General features: G+C 41.1%; 2 protein-coding genes across 13 annotated transcripts in view; one reads left to right on the top strand and one right to left on the bottom strand.

Annotated features, from left to right (window-relative positions):
• Positions 1 to 19,012, top strand: part of aatkb (apoptosis-associated tyrosine kinase b) — an 88,261-nt gene extending 69,249 nt beyond the window's left edge. For 2 of the 8 annotated variants that reach the window (XR_011354854.1, XR_011354857.1), the window contains 6 exons: positions 1,809 to 2,036; positions 3,629 to 3,916; positions 7,417 to 7,561; positions 15,888 to 16,089; positions 18,040 to 18,167; positions 18,424 to 19,012. Coding sequence is in view for 1 of the 8 variants with exons in the window: in XM_069929948.1 (XP_069786049.1) it covers positions 1,809 to 2,036; positions 3,629 to 3,657 (257 nt within the window). In the remaining 7 variants the exon portion in view is untranslated. Of the gene's footprint in view, positions 1 to 1,808; positions 2,037 to 3,628; positions 6,258 to 7,416; positions 7,562 to 15,887; positions 16,090 to 18,039; positions 18,168 to 18,423 lie in introns of those variants that run through there. The other 6 variants (XR_011354860.1, XR_011354859.1, XR_011354855.1 and 3 more) reach the window with 5 other exon arrangements.
• LOC138759472 (BAR/IMD domain-containing adapter protein 2-like) overlaps positions 17,253 to 23,656 on the bottom strand; it is a 90,158-nt gene continuing 83,754 nt past the window's right edge. For 3 of the 5 annotated variants that reach the window (XM_069929953.1, XM_069929951.1, XM_069929949.1), the window contains 2 exons: positions 22,297 to 22,331; positions 17,253 to 19,247 (listed from right to left, as the gene is read on the bottom strand). In XM_069929953.1, coding sequence (XP_069786054.1) covers positions 19,178 to 19,247; positions 22,297 to 22,331 — 105 coding nt within the window. In that variant the 3' untranslated portion in view covers positions 17,253 to 19,177. Of the gene's footprint in view, positions 19,248 to 21,309; positions 21,376 to 22,296; positions 22,332 to 23,656 lie in introns of all 5 variants that reach the window. The other 2 variants (XM_069929952.1, XM_069929950.1) reach the window with 1 other exon arrangement.

Below are 23,656 nucleotides of genomic sequence, written 5' to 3' on the forward strand. Positions count from 1 at the left end.
GCTTTGATTTATGAGATGTCACCAGGTTGATTCCAGAGATGAGGAGGTTGGTCTGTGAGGAGAAATCGAGTCGTCTGGGACTGTACTTGCTGGAATTTAGAATGAGAGGGGATCTTATAGAATCATATAAAATTATGAAAGGCATAGATAAGTTAGAGATAGTTACATTGTTTCCACTGGTGGGTGAGACTAGAACTAGGGAACATCGCCTCAAGATTCAGGGGAGTAGATTTAGGACAGAGATGAGGAGGAATTGCTTTTCCCAGAGGGCGGTGAATCTGTGGAATTTGCTGCCCATTGAAGGAGGCAACCTCTGTAAATATATTTTAAACAAGGTTGGATAGATTTTTACATGGAAGGGGAAATAAGGGATATGGGGAAAACACAGGTAGGTGGAGATGAGCCGATTATTAGATCAACCATGATCTCATTGAATGGCTGGGGCAGAATGGTTGGTCGACTCCTGCTCCTATTTCATGTTCTTATGAAGGCCAACATGCCAAAAGCTCTCTTTATGATCCTAATTCATCTTAATTTCTTCAAGCCTAACCTTAATTTATCTGGAATAGCTTCATGACTATAACTCCTCTCCTTTATTTTAGGAGTGAGCTTGCTGAAGCCTGCTAAACACATTGAGGCCGTGGCAAGTTTTCACTCACTGGTCTCCTACTCACCATCTCCCACAGATTTCAAGCTGTTGCTGGGCCCATGCCTGCCCTCTGCTGGGCTGTTGCCTTTAGTGCGGGTCTCAAGCTTTTCTCCGGCTAACACAGAGAGCACACACGTTTCCCAGACTGGAGCATTCTCCAAGAAATCATGGCAGAAGCTGCTAAATTTCTGCAAGTCTCTGTTTCTCACGGTTCTCGAACAATTTTTGTTTCCAATAGATATCAGGCTGCCCTACCCTAACCATAAGCTACTTCGGGACCACCAAGAAATCTGTTTGCACCATTGAAATGTACTTATTTTTGCACTAATTGACATTCTGAATATTTATTGATCTATCCTTTTAATTTTAAGTCTCTTGTTTGTCACAAAATAACTTGTGCAGTGGGGGTTCTTCTGCGAGCAGACCAACTGGTTATCTGCAACATTCAATCTTCTTTGGCTTGGCTTCGCGGACATACAGCAGAATTTACAGATTACAGGATTACAATAAAAATAAATTAGCACCAAGCAAGGGCAGCAGGAGAGCATTGTTGTAGGGTTAATTCAGGAGCCTGATGGCTGCAGGGAAGAAATTGTCTTTAATACTGTTGTTGCACATTTTCACACTCTTGAGCCTTCTCTCTGATGGGAGAAGAGACTGTCTGGGGTGCAATGGGTCCTTCAGTGTGTAAGTTAGATTTCCTGGGCAGCGGGAGTCCACATAGGGGAGGGAAGTTTGCTTTATGCTCTGAGCTGCATTCCCCACCTTCTGCAGCTTCTTCTGATCTTGAACAGTGCAGCTATTTATATTTTTGTGCATGTGTATTATAGTAATTTAATTTATAATACAATAGTTGGTGTATCTTGCGTACATGTGCGGCTGCAGCAAGTAAGAATTTTGATGTGTCTGTACATTGTACTTGTGTATATGACAATAAGCCTCTCTTCATTAACTTCACAGAGCTCCTAACTTATCTCTGCCTTTCATAATACTCCCAGAAAGCACTAGCTGCAAATCTTTAAAGGCCTGGTTTAGTGCGTCATGTGATGTGTTACCCTCATGTCAGCCAATTACGGGTGTGGGCACTTTGAAAGTCAGTGCTATCAGCTGCGAGGAAAACCTTTGAAGCCAGTTAACTTGCCTTTCGTTTTTGTAACAGGTGGCGGCTTCGAATGGGATGATGACTTTCCACTGGTGTCAGTGAAGTCGTCCTTGGTGACTGAAGGGTCTTTGTTGCCCTCGGAAGCTTCCTCCAGCACTGTTCCCAAGGGCCCTGCGCACACCCAAGTGCAGCAGACACGCTTCTCGCGTTTCACCGTCTCTCCCGCCACTCTTTCGAGGTTCTCCATTACACACGTATCAGATTCAGACATCGGATCAGCTGGAGGTGAGGCAGAATCCCTTTCAATCACTTTGAAACCCAGTGTGAGTCTTTAACTTAAAACTTTTTCCAAAATTAAAAAAAGAGCAAATTCGTTCCCCCCAAAAAACTTTAATTTGACATTACTTTGCAACTAGAATCTCAGTCCAGTCAGTTGCTGCAAAATGTTTTGTGGCTCCCTCAGGATATAAAAAGCCCAAAATACTGTGCATGCCCAATAAAAAATCTACTCATGAGCAGGCTTTTAACAAGTATCCAGGCTTCAAACCCTGGACCTGGGAATTGAGCCAAGCTCCCACTTGGAAATGTCTAGGTGAAGCCTTCAAATCAGTGGCTGCAAAGGAGTCTAAATTCTGTTCAGATACTGGTCGTTGACTAAAGCAGAGGGCCGAAGAGCTTCACTTTGACAACTCAACCATATTGTGAATTTTGCTACTTTGCCCTTACTGCAAGTACATTTGAATTAATCTTGGGGCTCTGACACAATTTAATCTGTCCCTCTTGGAACCTTCCTCCATCTGCCTCAGCCCTAAACACTGAGATTTCCTCACTAAACCTCTCCACCCAGATTAAAGTCTTGTTCCAAGCTTGTGAACATCTATCCTGGTCTTATCGGTGGTAAGAGAATGGAGTCTGAGCACGGTCAAGACAGGAGTTCTGTGAGAAAGGACCATGGTCTGGGGTTCTCCCGTTACTGAAACCTGAGGGTCTGAGACTGGCAGGGAAGCCCCTCAAACAACTGAAGGGATGCCGGGGGTGGGGGGGGGAACTACATTAATGTCAATAAAGTTCAATGATTGACTAACACTACAATGCACAGAATCCAAATGGAAAACTGAATGGCAATAAAAAAGAACATGGGAAGGGTTTTCACTGTTATTGCGCGCGCGTGTATATAACACACACACACACACACACGTGAATAATGTTTTCTTTTCAAAAATAAAACCATCTGCTGGAGGAACTCAGGATCAAGCATGAGTGAGCTGTGGAAGGGTTCAGATGCGAAGAGTTCACTGCTCTCTCTCCCATGGACGCTGCTCGACCTGCTGAGTTCCTCCGGCTGATTATTTGTTGCTTCTAAATCTTGAGAGTTTGGTCACTAAACCTAATGGCATAAACAGTGATTTGCTGGCGTGGGTACCCCCATCTGCTTCCACTGTTTCCACCTCCTCTTTACTATTCACGCTCTCAATTATTTTTGCTCCGTCTTTTCCTTCCCCACCCCCTCCTGGTCTCTTCCTCTTCCTGTCTCTCCATTTCCCTCCCCTTTTGCCCTATTCCCCATCACCTCTGAGCCACTTCCTCAGCTTCTTTCCCACTTGAGGTATTTAATGTTGTCTTACTCTCGACCTGAAATGTTGACTGACCATTTCTACCCGCGGATGCTGCCTGACCCAATGTTCTTTGTCTGCTCAAGACTGCAACATCTGCAGCTTTTGTGTTTCCCTGTCCAGTCACCAGCACCATCTCCAAGATGCAAATTGGCTGATACCTTTCTCTCATTTGATTGGCTGAGGGCAAGAGTAAACTTGTATCATTGCAGACATCACCATGGAGGGTAGGGACTAATCTCTCTTCTCCGTAACCTCTTGCAGGCACCACTGAGCAGGGGGAAAGAGAATGACTCACTGGGACACCGATGGAATTGTGAATTCCCTTTTATATTTGGAAACAAACAGCAAATAGACAAGTCCGACAAGAATAGGAATTGCTGGATGACTTTAATGGTCTGGAATTGAATGGATCACGAATTTCAGCTGCTATATAAGCGCGGACGGACGCATTGTGGTGGCTTCGGCGGCTCACGACCCTTCTCCTCCTCCTCATTCGGATCCCACCCCCCTCCTCCTTTCCGCATTACATTGGGGATTTCTTCAAATCAGGTGCGGTCACTGCAGGTTAACCTGATCCCTGGCATTGCTGCCACCTCCAGCGCAGGTGGGTTGGATTATGTTGGGGGGGGGTGGGGTGGAGTGGGGGGGATATCATTGACCTGGAGGAGACCACACACATCGCCAGCTCCACGTCTACCCCAGGGAAGCGCCTGATGTTTAAAGTGCAGAGCAACTGTGAAGGTTTCCTGAAAAGACACACCGCAGACTGTTTGGCCTTCATTTATATTGAACCACATTTTGCAAATAACACCATCTGCTTATAATCCTCCACCGCTCAGGCTCCTGAACGATGTGCTTGGATGCAACTATTTATTAACCTTTTTCTGCTCACATCTTGTACCAATCATGCCTCACAGTATTCAGTCCACAATATTTAATGTTCCACCTTTATCCGTTTGATATTGAATAGTGTAGAAAACCAGTTAAACGGCAATCTCTATACTATTTTTGTAAAACCAGTCAGACTACTGATGAATATATTGTAAATGTTGCCAAAGAGATGTAAAAAAATTGTGCAACTCCAAGCGATGTTAGTTGCTTATCTGTATGGCTGTAAGCTCTTGTGTCATAGTATAAATTTTAGAAAGGTGCAAATAAGCACTTTCTGCCTTCATTCTGCTTTAAGGATGCAACATCTACTAGATTTAAAAAAAAAGGATTAACCAGTTGCATGATATCAGTCAGTGGGGCTATCTTTTGAAGTGTTACAGCTGTTAGTATTCTGTTAATTAATCAATACGGGTCATTAATGCTAGTTCAATGTTTTATTTCCATCTAGCTACCAGCATGTGGCTTCAATCACCAGACTAATAAACTTTTTACGATATCTTATATTTGCTTTCCTTTCCTTTCTGACTCTTTCCTCTATATACTCTTGGTGAGAGTGCCTCATTCTGTTCTGACTGCTTCTCCCCTTTCCCTTCCCCACTTGCACTGCTGGCCGGCTCTTCGCTGTTGGAGTCGTATTGTGGTGGGCTCTAAGCAGCTAACTAAGTCCGTCCATCGACGGAAGCTGTTGTCTCATTTCTCAACCCCCCCCCACAATGGGTTTTGACTATGGTTCAGTGGCTGATACCCTGACCATTGTCTCCGAATGGTCCAGGGCTCTCCTGGATTTACCCAGGAATAGGGAATGCCAGCACAGAATAGAAAGAATAAGATGCAGTAAGGAAGACAAGGACATTAGCATGGGTATGAAATTGATGGGAGCTGGCATAGATTTGAAGGGGTGAACATCCTCCTTTGTGGTAAGTGGGCCTGCACAATGAAAGGTGGGGGTTTAACAGGTGCAGTTTTGAGTCACTGCCTCGTGGTTTGAATAGAAGGTAGACCTCGATTATAATCCACAAAACACTGGGGAAATTAATATGGAGGAAAAAAAACGGGGTTTGTGTTGATAAATTAACCAATTAGAAGCTGAATTAGCAAACTGAACAAGAGCTGCTAGATGTTGTCAAGTGTTGAGTTTCAATTTGCTTGCGGCTGCGATACAGACCGGAAGCACTGATTACTTCAGAGGAAGTGTTCAGGTTTAATGTGTCATTGATAGGAACAGTGCAATACTCCCTCACTACAACTGGCTCATTGCTGTCGGAGGAGACTTTGCAGCAGACAAATCCTGACCTAGTGACAGAAATATCATCTCTTCCTGAACCGTAGTCTCCTACCTCAGAGCGAGGATGTTCTGGGGCTTGAGGGCGATTCTCTGCCTCAAGGATGAGGGAGTGGGGCTAGTCAGGAGATGTACCTTTGCGGGCTCTTCCCTGGCTGGAGGTGGCTGGTTCAGGAACAAGAATCTCAGGATTTGGGGTAAATTATTTAGGAGGAATGTCTTTACTCAGAGAGCATGAACTTGTGCAATTCCCTCTCCCCCAGAAAGCTGTGGAGATTAAAATCACTGAATACATTTCAGGAGGAGGTGAAAGGATTTCTAAGCTCAAAAAACATTGAGGGGAAGGGTGAGGATATGGTTTTGGGCTCGGTCAGCCATGATTACATTGAATGGTAGAACAGGGTCAAAGGGCTGAAAGGCCTACTCTCCTATGCTTCTACATTATAGCTTGGCCACCAATGTAAAAATTGCTAACTGCATTCCCTGGATGAAGGAGAGAGGAATCTCTCTGAATGCACTGATTTGCAGTTAGCTCTCAACCAAAATTAACACATTGTGGCAGCAAATTAATGACTGCATTTCCTACATTAACAGCATTGACAGCACCTCAAATGTAAAGCACTTTGGGACATGTTGAAGGGTGAATTTGAATTGACTTTTATAAGTATCAAGTTTGTTTTTAGTTTATAATAAAGAGACCTAATGCGAGTGTTTCAATTTTTCAATTTTTTTTGCTGTCTCATTTCCCCTTGTTCTCAAACTGTTTTTCTTGAAGAATGCCCAATTGCAGGACCCCAACTGTCATGAAAATCGCCATTATTAATAGCAGTTAATTGACTAGCAAACAGTATTGGAGAGATGGCCAGGTGGAATATAACCCCAGTAAGTATAACAGAGGTATTTTGGGAGCACCAATAAAGATGGGACGTACAGAATGAAAATAAGAGCCATGGAGAAACAGGACCATGGGATTCTAGGTATAGATACCGAGGTGGCATCACAAGGGGCTCTTCGTTCATTGGGTGTGACAGCGAATCCAAGGGGGGGGGGGTATGGTACAATGTTATAAAGATCAGGGAGACCATGACTGCAGTTCCGTATGTTGCATTGATCACCACCCAGTAGGAGGAATGTGGCTGCAGTGGAGAGGGTGCACAGGTCTTGCCTGGAATGGAGCTGCCTTTGTTTTCCTTGGGAATGGAGTAATCGGGGAGTTGCGAAGTCCAAAACCATGAAGGGCGTGAAATGGGTTGATAATTTTAAAAGAAATTGGCAGCAGAGCTAAAGGGTTGGAGGGATTTTTTCTCCCCAAGATCGTGGTAGGATCTGGAATACCCTGCCAGACGAGGTAGAGATTAGATAGTTGGGCTGACTTGATGAATTACTCCATAACTCTATTCTCTAAAGTTCCTGATGACCCTATTTTTAAGATTTGGTTTTCATTGAGTTTTTTAAAAATTGATTTTTCTGAACATTGCATAGTAGAACTATAGTCCACAGAAACAGGCCCTTCATCCCATCTAATCTGTACCAATGAGATTCCACCGAATCTCATTGACCTGAAAATGTTAACGTATGATTCCACTTCAAATTTTAAAATAGTTTCTTCTTTAATAGGCAGTCATTTCCTGGTGGTTCATTTTTTTTTATTGGATCTCTCCAATGGCAGGAAAGCAGGCTTTAATGCAGCTGCCGAGTTGTAACTGGAGATGCACAGTTCCCTGAGTGTGAGGCACTCGTAAACAACAAACTCAATCAGAGATTCATTTACTGACAATTAATGCTCATTGTGGAGGTGTGGGAATGTTTATATCAGCTCAAAGACTGAAAACCTCTGTGAATCTGATGTAAAAATGCTTCAGTTTTGTGCTTGTAGTTTGGAAAACTTTCCAAGTGGATTCCGGGCAGCCTGTGTACAAAAGTGAGACCTCACTCCCCTTTGCGTCTGAATGCTGACAGGGAATCCAGTCAAACGCTCCGTGCATCTGAAGAATTAGAGGAAATGTCCACACAAGATGCAGGTTAGTAGACAATGTCTCTTGGAATTCCAGATTCCTCTTGCTTTCCTTTATTATCATTTCATCTTGGGGACAAAAGATTCAGCTGTGAGAATGATAGAACATTTTGTTTGGTTCACACCGAAATATTGTCTCTTCCACATTTCCACCACCACCACCAAACGTCTTCTGTTGGACTTACTCAGGAATAAGATGAACACTACTTTTCAAATGAGCTTTTCCAGCGAAAGTCCATTGACCTGCAATGTTTACTCTGCTTCTTGCTCCACAGATGCTACCTTATTGATAGAGTATTTCCAGCAGTTTCTGCTTTGGTTTCACATTTGCTGCATCTGCAGTATTTTGCTTTTGGACCCATTGCAGTTTCATTCGCAGTGAATGACCTGTCAAAGAAAGCTGTTCCTGCTTTGTATATTGTCTTCTTCTGTTTTCTTAAAAGTCTGTGCATTTCAACCTTTTCCTCTTGCATTTAGTAACAGGGTAAACACTCTTGCCTTTGAGTCCCATGTCAAGAAGGTCCATCAAAGCTGATCCATCCATGAATAACAGGAGTGGGCAACCTTTTAAAAAAAAACCTCACATTCCACTTTAAGTAACCTCTATGCCATAGGTGCTCTGTGATCAGTAAGGGCTTACTTAAGGTGGTATGTGGGTGGAAAGGAAAAGTTTGAAAACTACTGTTTTAATTGTACCTAATTGACTCTTTATGTGCATGGTTTCATAACTCCAAAGGAAATGGGCCAATGACAATTTTTCTCAAGCAAAATATTTCAGTAACAATTGGGTCGAGAGCAGTGGTTCTCAATCTTTCCTTCCCACTCACACACCACCTTAAGCAATTGCTTACCAATCAGAGCACTTATGACGCAGGGATTGCTTAAGGAGAAATTTCAATTTTTAAAAAAGGTTGCCCACCAAAGGAGCACTGCATTGCTAGAGAAGCTGGCTTTTGGATAAGACATTAACCTGGTGATGCTATGAGAACAGTTTTGATCACTGCTGTACACATTCAAGTTTATTGTCATGTACCAAGATGCAGTGGCAGAGAAAACACAATGCTGGAGAAATTTTAAATTTAATTTTTACATCCAATTAACCTACAACCCCTGGTATGTTTTGAATGGTGGGAGGAAACCAGAGCCCCCGGGGAAAGCCCACACAGACACAGGGTGACCACACAAACACCTTACAGACAGCGCTGGATTCAAACCCCAGTTCTGATCACTGTTGCTGTAACGGCGTTGCGCTAACCACTCTGCCGACCGTGCTGCCCCTCATCGTGAAGGGTTCAAGCCCGAAACGTTGGTTATGTATCTTTTATCTTTGCTACATAAAGTACACTGTTTGACCTGTTGAGTTTCTCCATCATTATGTTTTTTACTTCAATCGCGGTATCTGCAGACTTTTGCATTTTATTGTAGAGGTGGTGGTTGTTTTGCAAGCAAGCTATTTAGACAGCTTATACATAGTACAACAAGTGAGGCACAGAAAGAGACCTCAGTTGGTACGAAGCAAAAGCAACCTAATTTTACTACCTTGCAGTTCATTCAAGAGTCCGATAATGACAGGAAAGATACTGTCCTTGAGTCTGATGGGATGTGAGTCCTTGAATATGTTGGTTGCTTTTCCAAGGCAGAGGGAGCTCGTGATAGATTCAATGGAGGGTAGCAGCCTGAGACACGTTGACCACATTTATAGCTCAAGGCAGGAAAATTTTATTTTTTTAGGAGGTTAACAAAATCTCTTTGGAGGCTGAAGGAATATTTAATTGGAGTGGTAAAATTATGTGGGAATTAAACAGGAAGTCATCCTTGGAAGAGATGTCAAAACTCTGCGAAGGGTGGTGATTGTTAAAGAAGGTTCAGAGCAGTGGTTCTCAACAATATTTCCACTCATCTACCACTTAAGTAATCCTTTACTAACCACAGAACATCTAAGGCATTAGTAAGGGATTGCTTAAATGTGGTATGTGAGTGGGGGAAAATCGGTTGAGAACCATCTGTTTAGAGGAAAGTTGAGGATTTTATTTTTGGTCAGAAATGTTGCTTTCTACATCTTGCCGCCTGCAAAATAGTGGTGGGGGGGGGGGGGACTCTGATTTGTAATTTTTTTAATCAACTCCTGCTTTAAGTTGATGAAACACTCAAGAGATGGCAGATGCTGGAATCTGGAGCAACAAACAATCGGCTGGAAGAACTGATAAAGGGTTCTGGCCCGTAACATCGATGGCTTTTCTCCCACTGACGCTGTTCAGCCTGCTGAGGTCCTCCAGCACATTGTTTGTTGTGTGTGAGTTGACATGCCAGTGGGTAGTCAAAATGTACTGGGGAGGGGGGGGTTGTAGATCAATTGGATGTGATTGGACATCACGGGCTTGCGGACCGAAAGGGCCTCTAACTGGGTTGAATGTTTAAATTTAAGTCTTGGTACACGTGACAGTAAATAATTCAATTCAACAGCATTGAAAGATTCTTTGTTAATGGAGTATTTCTTTCAGGCTTTCACAGAGTTTATATTTATCAGATGCAGAAATGTCAAGGCACTTTGCACCCACTGATCTGGTGTTGGTTCTGTCAGGAAGGCAAACGGCTGCCCAATTATTACTGAGCATGAGCAAACAGTAATTATTGGCTTGTCCAATCTGAATAAACAGTTATTGCTATTGCCACGCATATCAAGTGAGTCACAATTGGAATGATAAAAAGGTCAGAAAAACATTGCCGCTGTTATTTGTGGCAAGTGCATCCAGTTACTCAGTAAAGGTCATAAAATAGAGCTCATCATGGGGGATTGGAGAATGCCTGTTCTAAATGCTTGCTACGAAGGGGCGGACTGTGATTTTGTAGAGCTTCCTGTAGATTCAGTGATTTTCTTAGACCAGCTGGAAGCTAGTTTTAATTTTAAATCAAGCCAAGTTTTTTTTTAAATTTAGCTTCACAGGAGTGTATCTTTTTTTTCAGCTTTCATGCCCAGCGTGGTGCAGGTCAAGAGCTGCAAAGCAAGCGTTTTATTAACTTTAACCCAGTGGTTATCAACCTTAATTTTCCCCACTTACATGCCACCTGAAGTAATCCCTTCCTAACCACGGAGCACCTAAGATAGGATGCCATAGGTGCTCTGTGGTTAGTAAGGGAAACTTAGATGACATGCAAGTGGAAAGAAAGAAGATGAGAACCACTGCTCTACGCTCATCAAACTCCACTAAATCTGCATGGCTCCTCCTAAATGAATCCCAGAACAAGTTTCTCAAAGGCAGTTTGGTGGGAAGGAGAAGCAACAGAACTGGCTGTGCTTCGAACTGCCCTCCTAAACTCACATTCCACCATAAGTATTCTCTATGCTGCAAGTGCTCTGTGATGAGTCAGGGATTGCTTAAGGTGTTATGTGAGTGGAAAGAAAAAGTTTGAAAACCATTGTTTTAATTGTACCTAATTGACTTGTTAAGGTGGAATGTGTGTTTGGGGGGCAGTTTGAAAACCACTGCTTTAAAGACAGGGGTTGGCAACATCTTTGTCAATTCCACAGTAAAGAGCTGGTCAAGGTTTTAGACATACCCTGCGCTCTCAGCACGGTGGGTCGATCTGGCAGGGAACTGGAGACATTGCAATCAAGTCACAAGATGCAAACGACAGGACATAAAGACCCAGTTATAAACCCTGACACTTGCTTTTCTTGCCATCTTCACATCCTTTGGCCCAAATGATGAATATGGTTCATAGATAGTATCAATGATTTTTTTTTAAACTGCAAAATTAGTTTGAAATTTTGAGCACATATCAGAAGAGGAAATGAAATTAGTAAACTCCATGTGATCATTTGAATGCTAAGCTGACACCTCCTGCATAAGGATGGAAACAGTTTGTACCTTTGTCGTTTGACATAAATGTTCAAAGCAAAAAGAGCAGAAACCTTACTGTGTGTGCAGAATAGAAGGAGAGGCTACAAAGCTTACCATCCTGGGAGGCCTGATGGCTGGGCAAATTGTGCACAGCTGGTGGACCTGTGACACTCTCATAATGTTTCCACAACATGAGGCATCTGCCCTGTGGATCAAGTGTAGTGTCCAAAGTCATGCTAGTGGAGCCCAGAGTACTGTATTACACATTCGACTGATTTTATGAACCCTTTCAAACCCACAAAGCCAAAACATTCAAGTAAGCACTTAACATGAGTCCTACTTTTTAAATCTCTTGTTTGGCCTTTGAGAGAGCTTATATATAAAAAATTATTAACTCATTTGTGGAATCAAGGCAATCTTGTCAATTTATAACTTTACAACGAGGAAAGAAAATTAAATGTTAAATTTAAATTTAGACATACAGCACAGAAACAGGCTCATCTGGCCTATGAGTCCATGCTGCCAAATTGACCTACAACCCCCGGTACATTTTTGAAGGGTGGGAGGAAACCAGAACAGCTGGAGGGAACCCACATAGACGTGGAGCAATGTACAAACTTCTTACAGTGCGGGATTCGAAACTCGGTTACTGGCACTGTAACAGCATTACACTAGCCGCCACAGCAACCATTCCGCTACATGGCTGCAGAGTTTTTGTGAACTGTGAATATTGGGCACTAGAGTAAATTTGTACTGGCTTGTGGCTGACAAACTACAAGGAAAATGATAACACAATTATCAGTAATAAAATCTTAGGCTCCTACAGAGTGGAAGCAGGCCCTTCTGTCCAACTTGTCCACGCTGACCAAAATGTCCTCCCCGCACTGGTCCCACCTCCCTGCATTTAGCCCATATCCCTCTAACCCCATCGTATTTATGTATCCATGCAATTCTTTCCTTAAACATTACAATATTTGACCACCACCTCCAGCAACCTGTTCCATGCACCCACCAACCCTCAGGTTCCTGTTAAATCTCTCTCCCGTCACCCTAAATCTATGTCCTCTGGTTCCTGGTGCCCCTGCTTTGGGCAAAAGACCTGACGGACAAAAATATTGTAGATGACTGAAACCAGACCCAAAAACAAAAAATATTGGAAGTATTGAACAAGTCTATGGAAGGGGAGGCAGAGTCCATGATCCTTCAGAATGGCACAACAGGCTGAGACCTTGAATACAATTTAATTTCCTCTTCTGAAATGCACTCAAGCATCTCAAACTGATTTTGCAATTTAAAAAAAAATTGATATATCTATCTATCATACAAGTCGAAGGATGTAAATGTGGCAAGTAAAGTAAGTGTCTGGGTCTTTGTGCGGTCTTCAGTTCCCTGCCAGATCCATCCACCTGAGTACCATTGCAAATCCATTGCAATCCTCTGTCATGACTCATGATATTGATCCAGAATTCTACACGGCCATCACAAGATAACCAATGATGGGTTGTTTGCTCACACTCTGTAGCTTCCTGTGATTATTGTTGCAGCATTCACCGGTTCCATTGTGCCGGTGACTCCACACTCTCACTCTCTTGAAAGATTATTTGAAACTATATTTCATCATGAATCTTATCCAATTCCTCACCTCTAGTGGCACCTGCTGTACTATAATTATTGTTCAAATGCCCCTATGACCATCTCTCACTGATGGCACAGAAATGCACCTTCACTGTTGAAGCATATTATTGTCCCCCCTTCTTCATCCATTATTTACAGAGCTCAATTCCAAATCCACTTACCTGTATCCACGAGAACTAGGAGCAAGTGTTCTCTACTATTCAATACAATTATGGCAGATTTGATCTTTTCTCCATTTCAATATCCTGTCCAATCCACATAACCTTTCTGGCCTCCTGTCTAAAACTTGTGTTAGACCTGAATCGGTTTGCAGATGTGGATTTTAAGATTCACGAGCTTCTGAGAATAATTTTGTAGATAAAAATAGGGGAATAATTTATCTTTATATAATGCTCCCTGGTTGCAGATACCAGGGAGAAGATCTTCACAGAATCCCCATCAAAACTGAATTCTGAGATTTCCTGCTTCTGGCTTATTCTTTGTAGAAGGGCTCAGGCCCAAAATGTTGGCAATATATCTTAGTCTCCCATAGATGCTGAAAAGACCAGCTGAGTTCCTCTAGCATTTTGGTGTGTTTTTTCCCCCTGTCGAAACATCTGAGAATCTTTTGTTTCAATGCGATCACCTTTTATTCCTCAAAACTATTGAGAACATTGGGCTATTCTGTTCAACCTTTGCTCATAGGACAACACTAGCTTGATCTGCAGAAACATTTATTTGTTGTCTATGTTCATTTCCTTCAACTCATCTCCGGCACCTTAATTTATCCAAAGCAGTGGTTCTCAACCTTTTTCTTTCCACTCATATGACTTCAAGTATTCCCTATGCCATATTTGCTGTGTGATTAGTAAGGGATTGCTTAAGGTGGGATGTGAATGGGAAGGGAAAGTTGAGAATCACTGCTCTCGACCCAATTGTTTCTGAAATATTTTGGTTCAGATAAATGGTCATTTGCCCATTTCTTTTGGAGTTATGAAAATGTGCACATAACAGTGGTTTTCAATCTTTTTCTTTTCACCCACATACCACCTTAAGCAATCCCTTACTAATTACAGAGCACCTATGGCATAGAGGTTACTTAAAGTGGAATGTGAGGTTTTTTTAAAAAAGGTTGGCCACTCCTGTTATACATGGACCTACTTGACATGGGACTCAAAGGATGAAATGCACAGACTTTTAAGACATACTTAAAGTGATATGTGAGTGGAAAGAAAAAGGTTGAGAACCACTGATCCAAAGTAAAGCTGTTTCAGTTTGAAGAATATGTTTCACTTTATTTGAGGGTAAAGTAAGCAATGGTATCCATGGAGCTGGGCTCATTAAACTCAGGATGGAAGACATCTGTTTCCAGAATCGACTTTTACCCTTAGAGATTTGTGTTTTCATTAATGTACTTTTTTCCCCCAATTTGCACATATTTTCTTCTGGAATTAGGAATGATAGAGGCTCATTAGTTTGGGGTTAAAACAAGCAGAATTTATTTTCAGTTTCCGGTCGATTAAGAGTTTATTCCTTCCTTTTGTAATGCCTTAAAAAAAGCCTTATTTCATCATTCCATTATTGTGTATCCTATAGAATGTCAAGGTGATCTTCAGCAACTGTACTGGATTCTGGACTTCCTAACGGAAAGACCAGACTGTCCAGTTGGCAGCCGAACATTGAGCACCTCAGAGTTGTGCACTCGGCTCGCTCCTGTTCACACAACTGACCCATGGCTGCATCGCCAACTCCAGCTTAGTCATCAAATTTACAGATGACACAACAGTGGTTGGCCGCACCACAGAAGTGGAAAACCTTGTGAAATTGTGAAAGAATACCAGGCTGAAGCTCAATGTGGATAAGACAAAGGAGATGATTGTCAACTTCAGGAGGACCAGGGATTCTACCCTCCATTACACATTAATAGCTCTGCAGTGGAGTGAGTAGAGAGCATCAAATTCCTCAAGAGTCCACTTAATATGTGACCTATTGTGGACACACATCTCACTTGTCAGGAAGATGCAACAGCGACCGCACTTCCTGAGAAGACTGAAGTAGGCAAGGCTTCTGGCCACCATCACATCAACTTTCTTCATAGCTTTATTGGCTGTATCAGTGTATAGTTGCTGCAGAGCATTGGATTGCAGAACAATCCACGAGCGACAGAGAGGATCACTGGGGTGTCCCACCCCACCTCTCCTCCCCAATCGACATGATCTACTGGGATCATTGTCTAAAAAGGGTTTGCAAAATCATTGAGGACCCCTTCCACCCCGCACACAGCATCTTTCCGCTGCTCCCGTCAGGGAAGAGATCCAGGAGTATCAGAGCTAGCTGCACCAGGTGAAAAGAAAGCTTCTTCCCATGGGTAGTGAGAATGTTGAATGACTAAATGGGAACTGGTCATTCAAACCCTCTATTTTTTTATGTGTGTAAGTACTGCATATGCATGTATTGTGTGCGTGCATTTTTTTTTACACTGATGCAGTTAGCGTAAAGCTGTTGCAGAGCCAGTGACCAGGGTTTGAATCCAGCATTGTCTGTCAGGAATTGTATGGTCTCCCTGGGTTTGATCTGGGTGCTTGAGTTTCCTCCTATCATTCAAAATAAAACAGGAGTTGTAGGTTAATTTGGGTGTAATTGGGTGGCACGGCTCATGGGTGAAAGGGCCTGTTATCTTGCTCTATGTCTAAATTAAAATTTTTAAAAAATACACCACTTGTAAAGTTTCTGTTCCTGGTGAAAGAGATTACGTTTAACTGTAAAGGCCAAAAACGGAATTTTTTAGGTTTGTACCAACATAATGGACCTGGGAATATTACCCAATTTATTTACTATTGTTGCGTTCCAAAATAATGTAAAGCTCTCTTTTGCAAGCTTTTCACAGATTAGCAAAGAGTCACCAAGCCATCTTGCAAAAAAGAAAAATTACATCGTTTTAAAAATGACGAATGGCCAAGGATCATACCGTGCCCTCCGATAACCATGAAAAAAACATGACTCGTCATTTCTAAACTTGTCAGAAAGAGCTTCTCCTCCCAATCCGAACCAGAGTTGACCATTTATTTCTACATGACAGGTCAGTGCAAGTGTTCATGTGCCATTTGGGTCTGTGCAGGAGAAAGGCTGCAAGATGGCCTACAAATTTAATGAGCTGAGTTAGAGGGAAAGGTTAAACAAGTTAGGATTTTATTCCATGGAGCATTGGAGAATGAGGGGAGATTTGATAGAGGTATACAACATTATAAGATGAAATGCAAGCAGGCTTTTTCCACTAAGGTTGGGTGAAAGGTGAGATCTTTAAAGCAGTGGTTCTCAACTCACATATCACCGTGAGTAATCCCTTACTCACCACAGAGCACTTATGGCATCTATGTCAACTACATGACAGGTAGGATGAAAAAAAGTTTTCTGATTTATTCACAATATTCAAGACATCCAGTTGCCTGGAATAAATAGGAAGTCCAATGCTAAGGCGAAGCTTTGAGAAGAATGAATTATGGTTTTTACAGTCACCTTAATAATTGCCCATTGATAATTTTCACACTTGCCTTCCGGAGTGGCCGTTCAAACAGGAAGGACATTTACACTGCATACCTGAGTCGCGGTCATATGGAAGGCTGGTCGTTAGTTGTGATGTCGGCCCTGTGTGCGATGTACAGCATCAACGTTGTCCTATTCATTTAGCCCATTGTTATGGACTGCCTGCAGTTCAGTTTAGAGTCCACAAAATCGTCTATGGCTGCCTCAGGAAAAATTTCAGAATGGGAAGGAGGCACTCATTTCCATTCCGAACTTTTTACATAGCGTGTATTGTGGGAATTTTGCATTTTGAGAGGGGACTTGATAGAGGTATTTAAAATTAGAAAAGGAATAGAGAGACTAGACATAAACAGACTCTTTCCCCTGAGGGGATGGAGGTTGGAACAAGAGGCCATGAGTTAAGGGTAAGGGGTCAACACTTTAGGAGAAATATTAGAGGTGTCTTTTTCACTCAGCGAGTGGTGGCAGAATGGAATGATCTTCCAAATGAGATAGTTGCGTCAGGATCATTTAAGAGAAGGTTGGATGTGTACATGGAGGTGAGGGGGTCGGAGGGTTATTGGCGGAGAGTGGGAGGTTTGAGGTAGTGAACCGGTGCGGACTCGAAAGGCCGTGTAAAAACCATAATTGATTAAATCAGTATCACCATTCCAGCAATGAGCATCAATTAGGAAACTTAAAGACATGGAGTGGGAGATATATTTCTTAAACAGTAAATCCATTTTATTTTGTACAAGCTACTATCAAAATCATTTTTCATTATCAGAAGGAACTTACTCTATTTAGGTCAATTTAAAAATCACAGAAACATGGTGATTTATGAAAAATGGCAGCTACTGAAATCTGCACTGCAGTACAGATCATGTCAATTATCCCAGCAAGTCTCTTACTACATTTTAATGCTCATGTCAGGCACAAATTAAACCATATTCTTGTAACAGAGTCAAAAAGGTTAATGCAGACTTAGAAAAGAAACATGGCCACCTTAAACAGGAAAGCTATTTCATTGGGAAGGCAAATGGATGTATTTTTACTAAAAAAAACAGGACAGAGAGAGGCTGGTAAGTACCCTGTATTGAAGTGTTTGGTTTACAAAATAAATCCACATGTGAAACAGCACAGGTTGGATGTAATATTGATTGCTTTGCAACTCTCCGCAAGAGCTTAATTCTGCGTTATTGTCCACAACCACTTTGTGAAGACAAATTAAGTTTACTAGAAATTTTTTAAACTACCTATTTTACTAAAAAAAAACAGACCCACAGAGTGCTAGACGTTTAGTTTGGTCCTTAGAAATTTTGTGTCAACTCCTCCAACAGTGCAGCCACTGTTCCCTTTTGTGGTGACAACATATCTTGTACTTCAAATTGCTTTAGTGTTATGCATCCAAAGTAAAATTTGTAGAACATGACAAAATTAAGGATATTATATATTAACAAGCTTTTTAAAATAACTGACTAACCACATACCTTTTATAACTTTTCAGATACAACAGAACACCGTGTTCATTAGAAGAAACTAATTGAAAGAGTACATCACCTTGCTTGTTAATACTGATTATCCTATTGCCCAAAGATCACTGAACCACAGACCTTTGACCAATGCATTTGGAAGGTAATTCATCACTCTAATCATTGCTGTACGGCAGTAATCATCAACTTTTGTAGCTCCCACATCTGCAAATTTTTTTTTCTCTCGCATAAAAATATACTTTGAAAGTTCTCTATCGTTTTGAAGCAATGGCACTAGTAAACAATAGGAGAATAATCACATGTCCCCCTCCCACAGCACTTTGAACTCCAGCAGAAAGACCGAAAATGTGACCTTCTGCATAATGTCTCTATGCCTTATCCATTTGCTTTATCCCCAGGTTTTACCGAGGGGGTTGCGTGACTGATCCACAAGTTAAAAATTATACAGGAAGCACTACAAAATGTGAAAGAAGTTTTGACCCTCTATATTGTGCTGCAGATGAAGTGGGCCACACAGATGAATCCTATAATTCTACAGATGGGTTCTGTTTCCTCAGATGACATCAGTCCTGGGCCATCACCTCGCTTATTATTTTTAAAAGGAATGGAAGCTTTGAGGGTGACAGCAAGGATTCAAACAGCAACTGCTAACTGAGGTAACATTGAATAAAAGTTAGGTCAATTATATACACAAACCTTAAAATTTGACTTTTACTTTGTTCCCCAAAAGGGAACAGAGCAGACTATACATTTTATAATTGGTTTGACAATATTTCAGTTTTCTCGTTTCTACAAAGTGTCAACATTTTAGCCAACTCCTGCAAAGACCCAGATAATAAAATATTGTTTTATATGCTGATTAAGTACAAAGTATATAATAAAAAAATACTAACTGCTAATTCTTGAACACGTGCATAAATTACAAACATCTTGGCCTAACCACATAACTGCCACTTAACAATTCCCTCTACACGATCCCTTAAGTATAAAGCAGAGAATAGGATGGGTGGGATTCCATAGCAACATGTGCAATTGGTACATGTGCAACTTTAGTGACCATCATCAGATGGGTCTATTCTAGGCTAAAGTCAGGTCAAGACTTGTTTGGCATCTTTTGCCATCAGCAAGTGAGAATCATCTTGTAGTCGGTGTTCACTTCACTGCAGGGACTGATCTGTCATTTGTTTTGGTTGGCCTCAACTTGACGTTTGCAACAGCTTCCCTGTAGATGGAAGGGAGAGAGATAAAGATGGATTAATGGAGGAAGCTCTACAGAGAAAATGAGCAGTGGCACCATGACAATACAGCTTGCAAGAGCTCATGGCAGCTAAAAGTTCATCTTTGGTAGATATTGGGGACAAAAATCTGGTATGTGACCTGCTTGTGTATAAAATGTTTATCTGTAGTTGGCTGCAAGATAGTTATTAATTTAAAAAACTAAAAATCTTTCAATACCAAGCATTTGTAATATTTTACTTACTGTACAAGTGAGGATTAAATTTTTTGCTTGGGATTTACATTACTTACAAAATTATTTTTCCTGAATGCATTATTTACTAATAAATGCACGGATTGCAGTTCCTTAAACCCTGTTCAATACTGCCCCAGATCTAACTGCAAGATGTGTAGCAACATTTTCCACCCCCTCCTCGTTTTGTTGAGCACACTGGCTAGAGCCCACTTTGAGCCTTTTTTGATCTAACATCAGAACTGAATAATCAATTTGCTGCAGAAATTTTTCTTGGCTTGGATATATTTAAATTTCTGCAAAATTTGCCCAATTTATTCTAACCTCCTGTTTGGGCCCTGGTAGAAAAATTGATCAAAATAACCAAAAATAATGGGAAAAATAATTTATATGCTTAATATTTCAACATTAACTAATCATTAGGAATATTTTGCTTACATAAAAGTTTAAGCCACAAATATCGGGAGTAAAGACTGGAGGAAAGTATTTGATAAAGTTAAACTGCAGCCTGCACAATCTCTATTTGTATGCGGCACATTTGCTCTTGCCAAGCTGAAATGAGAACAGGACTGTAAGAGACTTACTGGAACAATATGCATGAGCAAGTAAATTGCAAGCCACAGGAGGTCAGCAGACAGATTGTCAGCCATGAAACACAGAACCAGAGTGAATCAATGCCCTCAGTCAAAGCAGCTTATCTGTGATTGGCGCAACAGCAAAGCAATCCTGAAGGTGGATCAGTGGTGAAGTAATGACTGAAAAATATCAGCTGATTCTCGCAAAACATTAGGCCACCAAAGTGAACTGGAACTTAGTTCTAATGAGAATATATACAAAATTGACAAGTTATTAGATGAGAAATCTGTGAGGTGGTTTTACACAAGATATAGGCCATTTAACCCTTGAAAGCTTGTTCCAAATTCAAAATTGCAGTTAGTCTTCTATCACAGCTCTCTCGACCTGCAACCTTTCTCCAATGTTCACTCTATTACATGCTATTCACCACCTTACTTGGTATAGTTATTATGCCATTCCTTTAACTCTTTGGACTCCATTTTCCGGGACTACCAACAAGCACATATACTCTGTGTCCTGGTTCCCACTGGTGTTCATACTGTAGAGTGTATCTTGGCAAAGGTTGAGGTAAAAACAGCTGCTTTGCCTAGTTCTACAAGAAAAAGTACTGCTAAAACATTTAAATTTGTTAGAATATCTAGGATGATGGCTAAATCCACCAACTCCAGTTTACCCATGGACCCTGTCTGGAGTATATATTATGAAAGGATACGAACAGCCAGAGTCCAAAGTGTTAATAGTTTCTTGGGCATTGTGGTTGCTCCTAGTATTGCCTCTCAGGGACTGTCACTGCATTCTTTCCATTCAAGGCCCTGATGGGAGCCATGTGAAAGAGTTGAGGATTTCTTCAAAGAGGAGGAAAGCCAGCTTCTGCTAATCAATTGGAGAATTGCAGCAAGTGGACGAAGAGAGTGCTGGCATGCTGCATTGTCACAATGTTTTCAATGGGGACATGATGGATTCTGAAAGGATCTCCACTGATGATAGAATTCTGACAGCTTTACATTGGAAATAGAATTGAAGGAGCCATTCCATGCTGGATATTATTAGCACTTTCCAAACAATTTACCCAAATCGGCCTTTTTTCCCCATCAGAATGAGACATAGAAACAGATCAGGACTGGGGAGGTGAGACAGAACTTGCCCAAATGCAAAGCCACAGTGGGAAATGAGTGATTATCACCCAGTGACAGACAAGGTGATGAAATTCAGACTGGCAATATTGAAATGCCAAACTTACTAATCTAGAGAGGCCTTAAATGTGGCAGAACTTTAAATTCAGAACCTTGCAACCTCGGCATCAGAACTGTAATGAAAAAAATTCAGTTGGTTTGTACCTTTCAGTCCTAAACTCAGAGGGAAATTAAACCACACAACCATAAATCCAAGCAATAAGTAACACAACAAAAACTTTGTACAGTTATCACAAACACACCCTGTTGATAACTATTATCCAGCAAGCAGTAGATCCATGTGGACCAAACAGATGACACTACAATGGGTGTCCAGTGTCCTCTGGATCAATAAGCAGGAAATTCAGTCTGCCGCATTTACTATTCAGGAGTCAACTGGCAGAAAGGAAGGTGCAGGGGGATAAAGCATCACAGGATTAAGCTCCAGTCAGATGCTTACAATTGGGGAAAGCCTGCCAACAATGGCTGTGAGGCAACTGAGCGGAGTTTAGCCATACTCTGTCTAAAAGCAGCAAACTTCAGAAAACCGATTTTAGGCATTGCCCTTTTTGTAGGCTGATAATGGAGAACTTATGCTCTGTTAATTTTACTAAGGAATATTGAAACGCCACAAAACCTTCAGAATATATGAGGCATCCAAGTTACTTCTAGAAACACACTGATTTAGATTAGTTTTAGCTGTTCTTTTGGGCACTGACTGGCCTCACACCAGTTCAGTATTACCCAGCTTTGAATTGTTGCTTGTTTCTCACTTTCTCATTATCACCTGACTGCACATACACACACCATGTACAGTCACGTATATAAAGATACAATATAAATTAAACATAAATAAATATTTGGGATCATTTAGTCGGATACAGTTCATCTATGCCACAGCCTGCAGGAAGAAGCTATTTCTTAGCCTGGCAGTCCTTAATTTGAAGCTCCCGTAACACCTTCGTGAAAATTAATACAAGGAATACTCAACTTATAAGTTATTGTTAGTGCATCAGTATCATTTTTTGTACCATTAAAAAGTTAAAGAATCTTACTTCAATGAAAACCTTGATGGACCAAACTCCACACCCTGGAAAGAACAAGACAAATCATTAATGAAATGCCGCTAGATGTTGACATCAATGCTTACAATCTATTCTTCTGTAAATGAACAGCATTTCCAATGTTCACTAATAATGAAGCAGAACTGGCATTAAACTCCCCAAAGCTCAAAATTGCTTCTCCCCTGTCCAATTTTCAAACATCAAGTCCTTACAACAGTAAGGTGGTGCGGGACCAGTTCATTTCTTTCCGTCTTGACATAAATATGGTCTAGAATACGTGGAGGGCTCATGACTATTTCATGTCAATGATCCTTTAGGATGAGGCTGGCAGGAGTCACTGATACAAGTTGTTGCCTAAACAATGTTTATGACCTAGAAACATAGATTATGAAGTTTGTGCAGTGTCTAGAGGGTCCACTGATTACTAGGTTGTAATTAAAGCCTCAAACTTCAGCCTGAATCTCATGCTACATTATATATATGTTACTGATTCAATACTTTGCTCTTTGGATGACAATTATTGAAGATGATGTTTGTTATTTTAGTTCTTTTTAAAGAATTGCAATATGCTTTTAATTAAGTCTGTCTACATTTACGTGTGCATTAATTCACATCAAAACAAGAGTTCCTTGTTAGGTGGCGTTATAGTATAAATGAAACTTGCTCTTTTAAAATTTCCGTTGTTTTAAAAAAAATATAAAACGATCAAGGTAAGCAAAATGCTGCCTCTGTTTGGACAACACACTTTCTTCCCCAAGTTATAAAATGGCTGTAGCTGCTGCATTTTAATGAAGGAGCGGTGGCAGGAAACCCACTGTAAACAAAAAGCAGTGAAAATCTCTCCCTCCAAATGTTGAGAAACTGGGCCAGTTGAACATTTCAAATTTAGGGCTTTTTGTTTATAGTTTTAAAGGTTACAGCTCAAAGCAAGTGTTTGGGATACATGAATGGCAGAACAGTCTTGAGGAACTGAATGGATTTTTAATTTATTAATTCATCAGATGTGAACACTGTCATTATTTGCTCTGTCTTAAGAAGGCAGTTAACAGTCATTTCCGTTATTGGACATGGAATCATATACTGGCTGGGCCAAATAAGGTTAAATTTATTTTCCTAAAGTACTTCACTGAACCAGATGCGTTTTTACAAAATATGTTTGAGATGAGACTAGCATTTTTTTTTTAATATTAAAAAATTTAGATTTATTTAGAACCAAAGAACACTCCAACACAGGAACTGGCCCTTCTAGTCTGTGCCAAACTATTATTCTGACTAGTCCAACTGACCGCACTCAGTTCATAGCCCTCCGTACCCTTCCCATCCATGTACCTGTCCAAGTTTCTGTTAAAAT

Source organism: Narcine bancroftii, chromosome 3, assembly GCF_036971445.1.
Source record: "Narcine bancroftii isolate sNarBan1 chromosome 3, sNarBan1.hap1, whole genome shotgun sequence".
NCBI lineage: Eukaryota > Metazoa > Chordata > Chondrichthyes > Torpediniformes > Narcinidae > Narcine > Narcine bancroftii.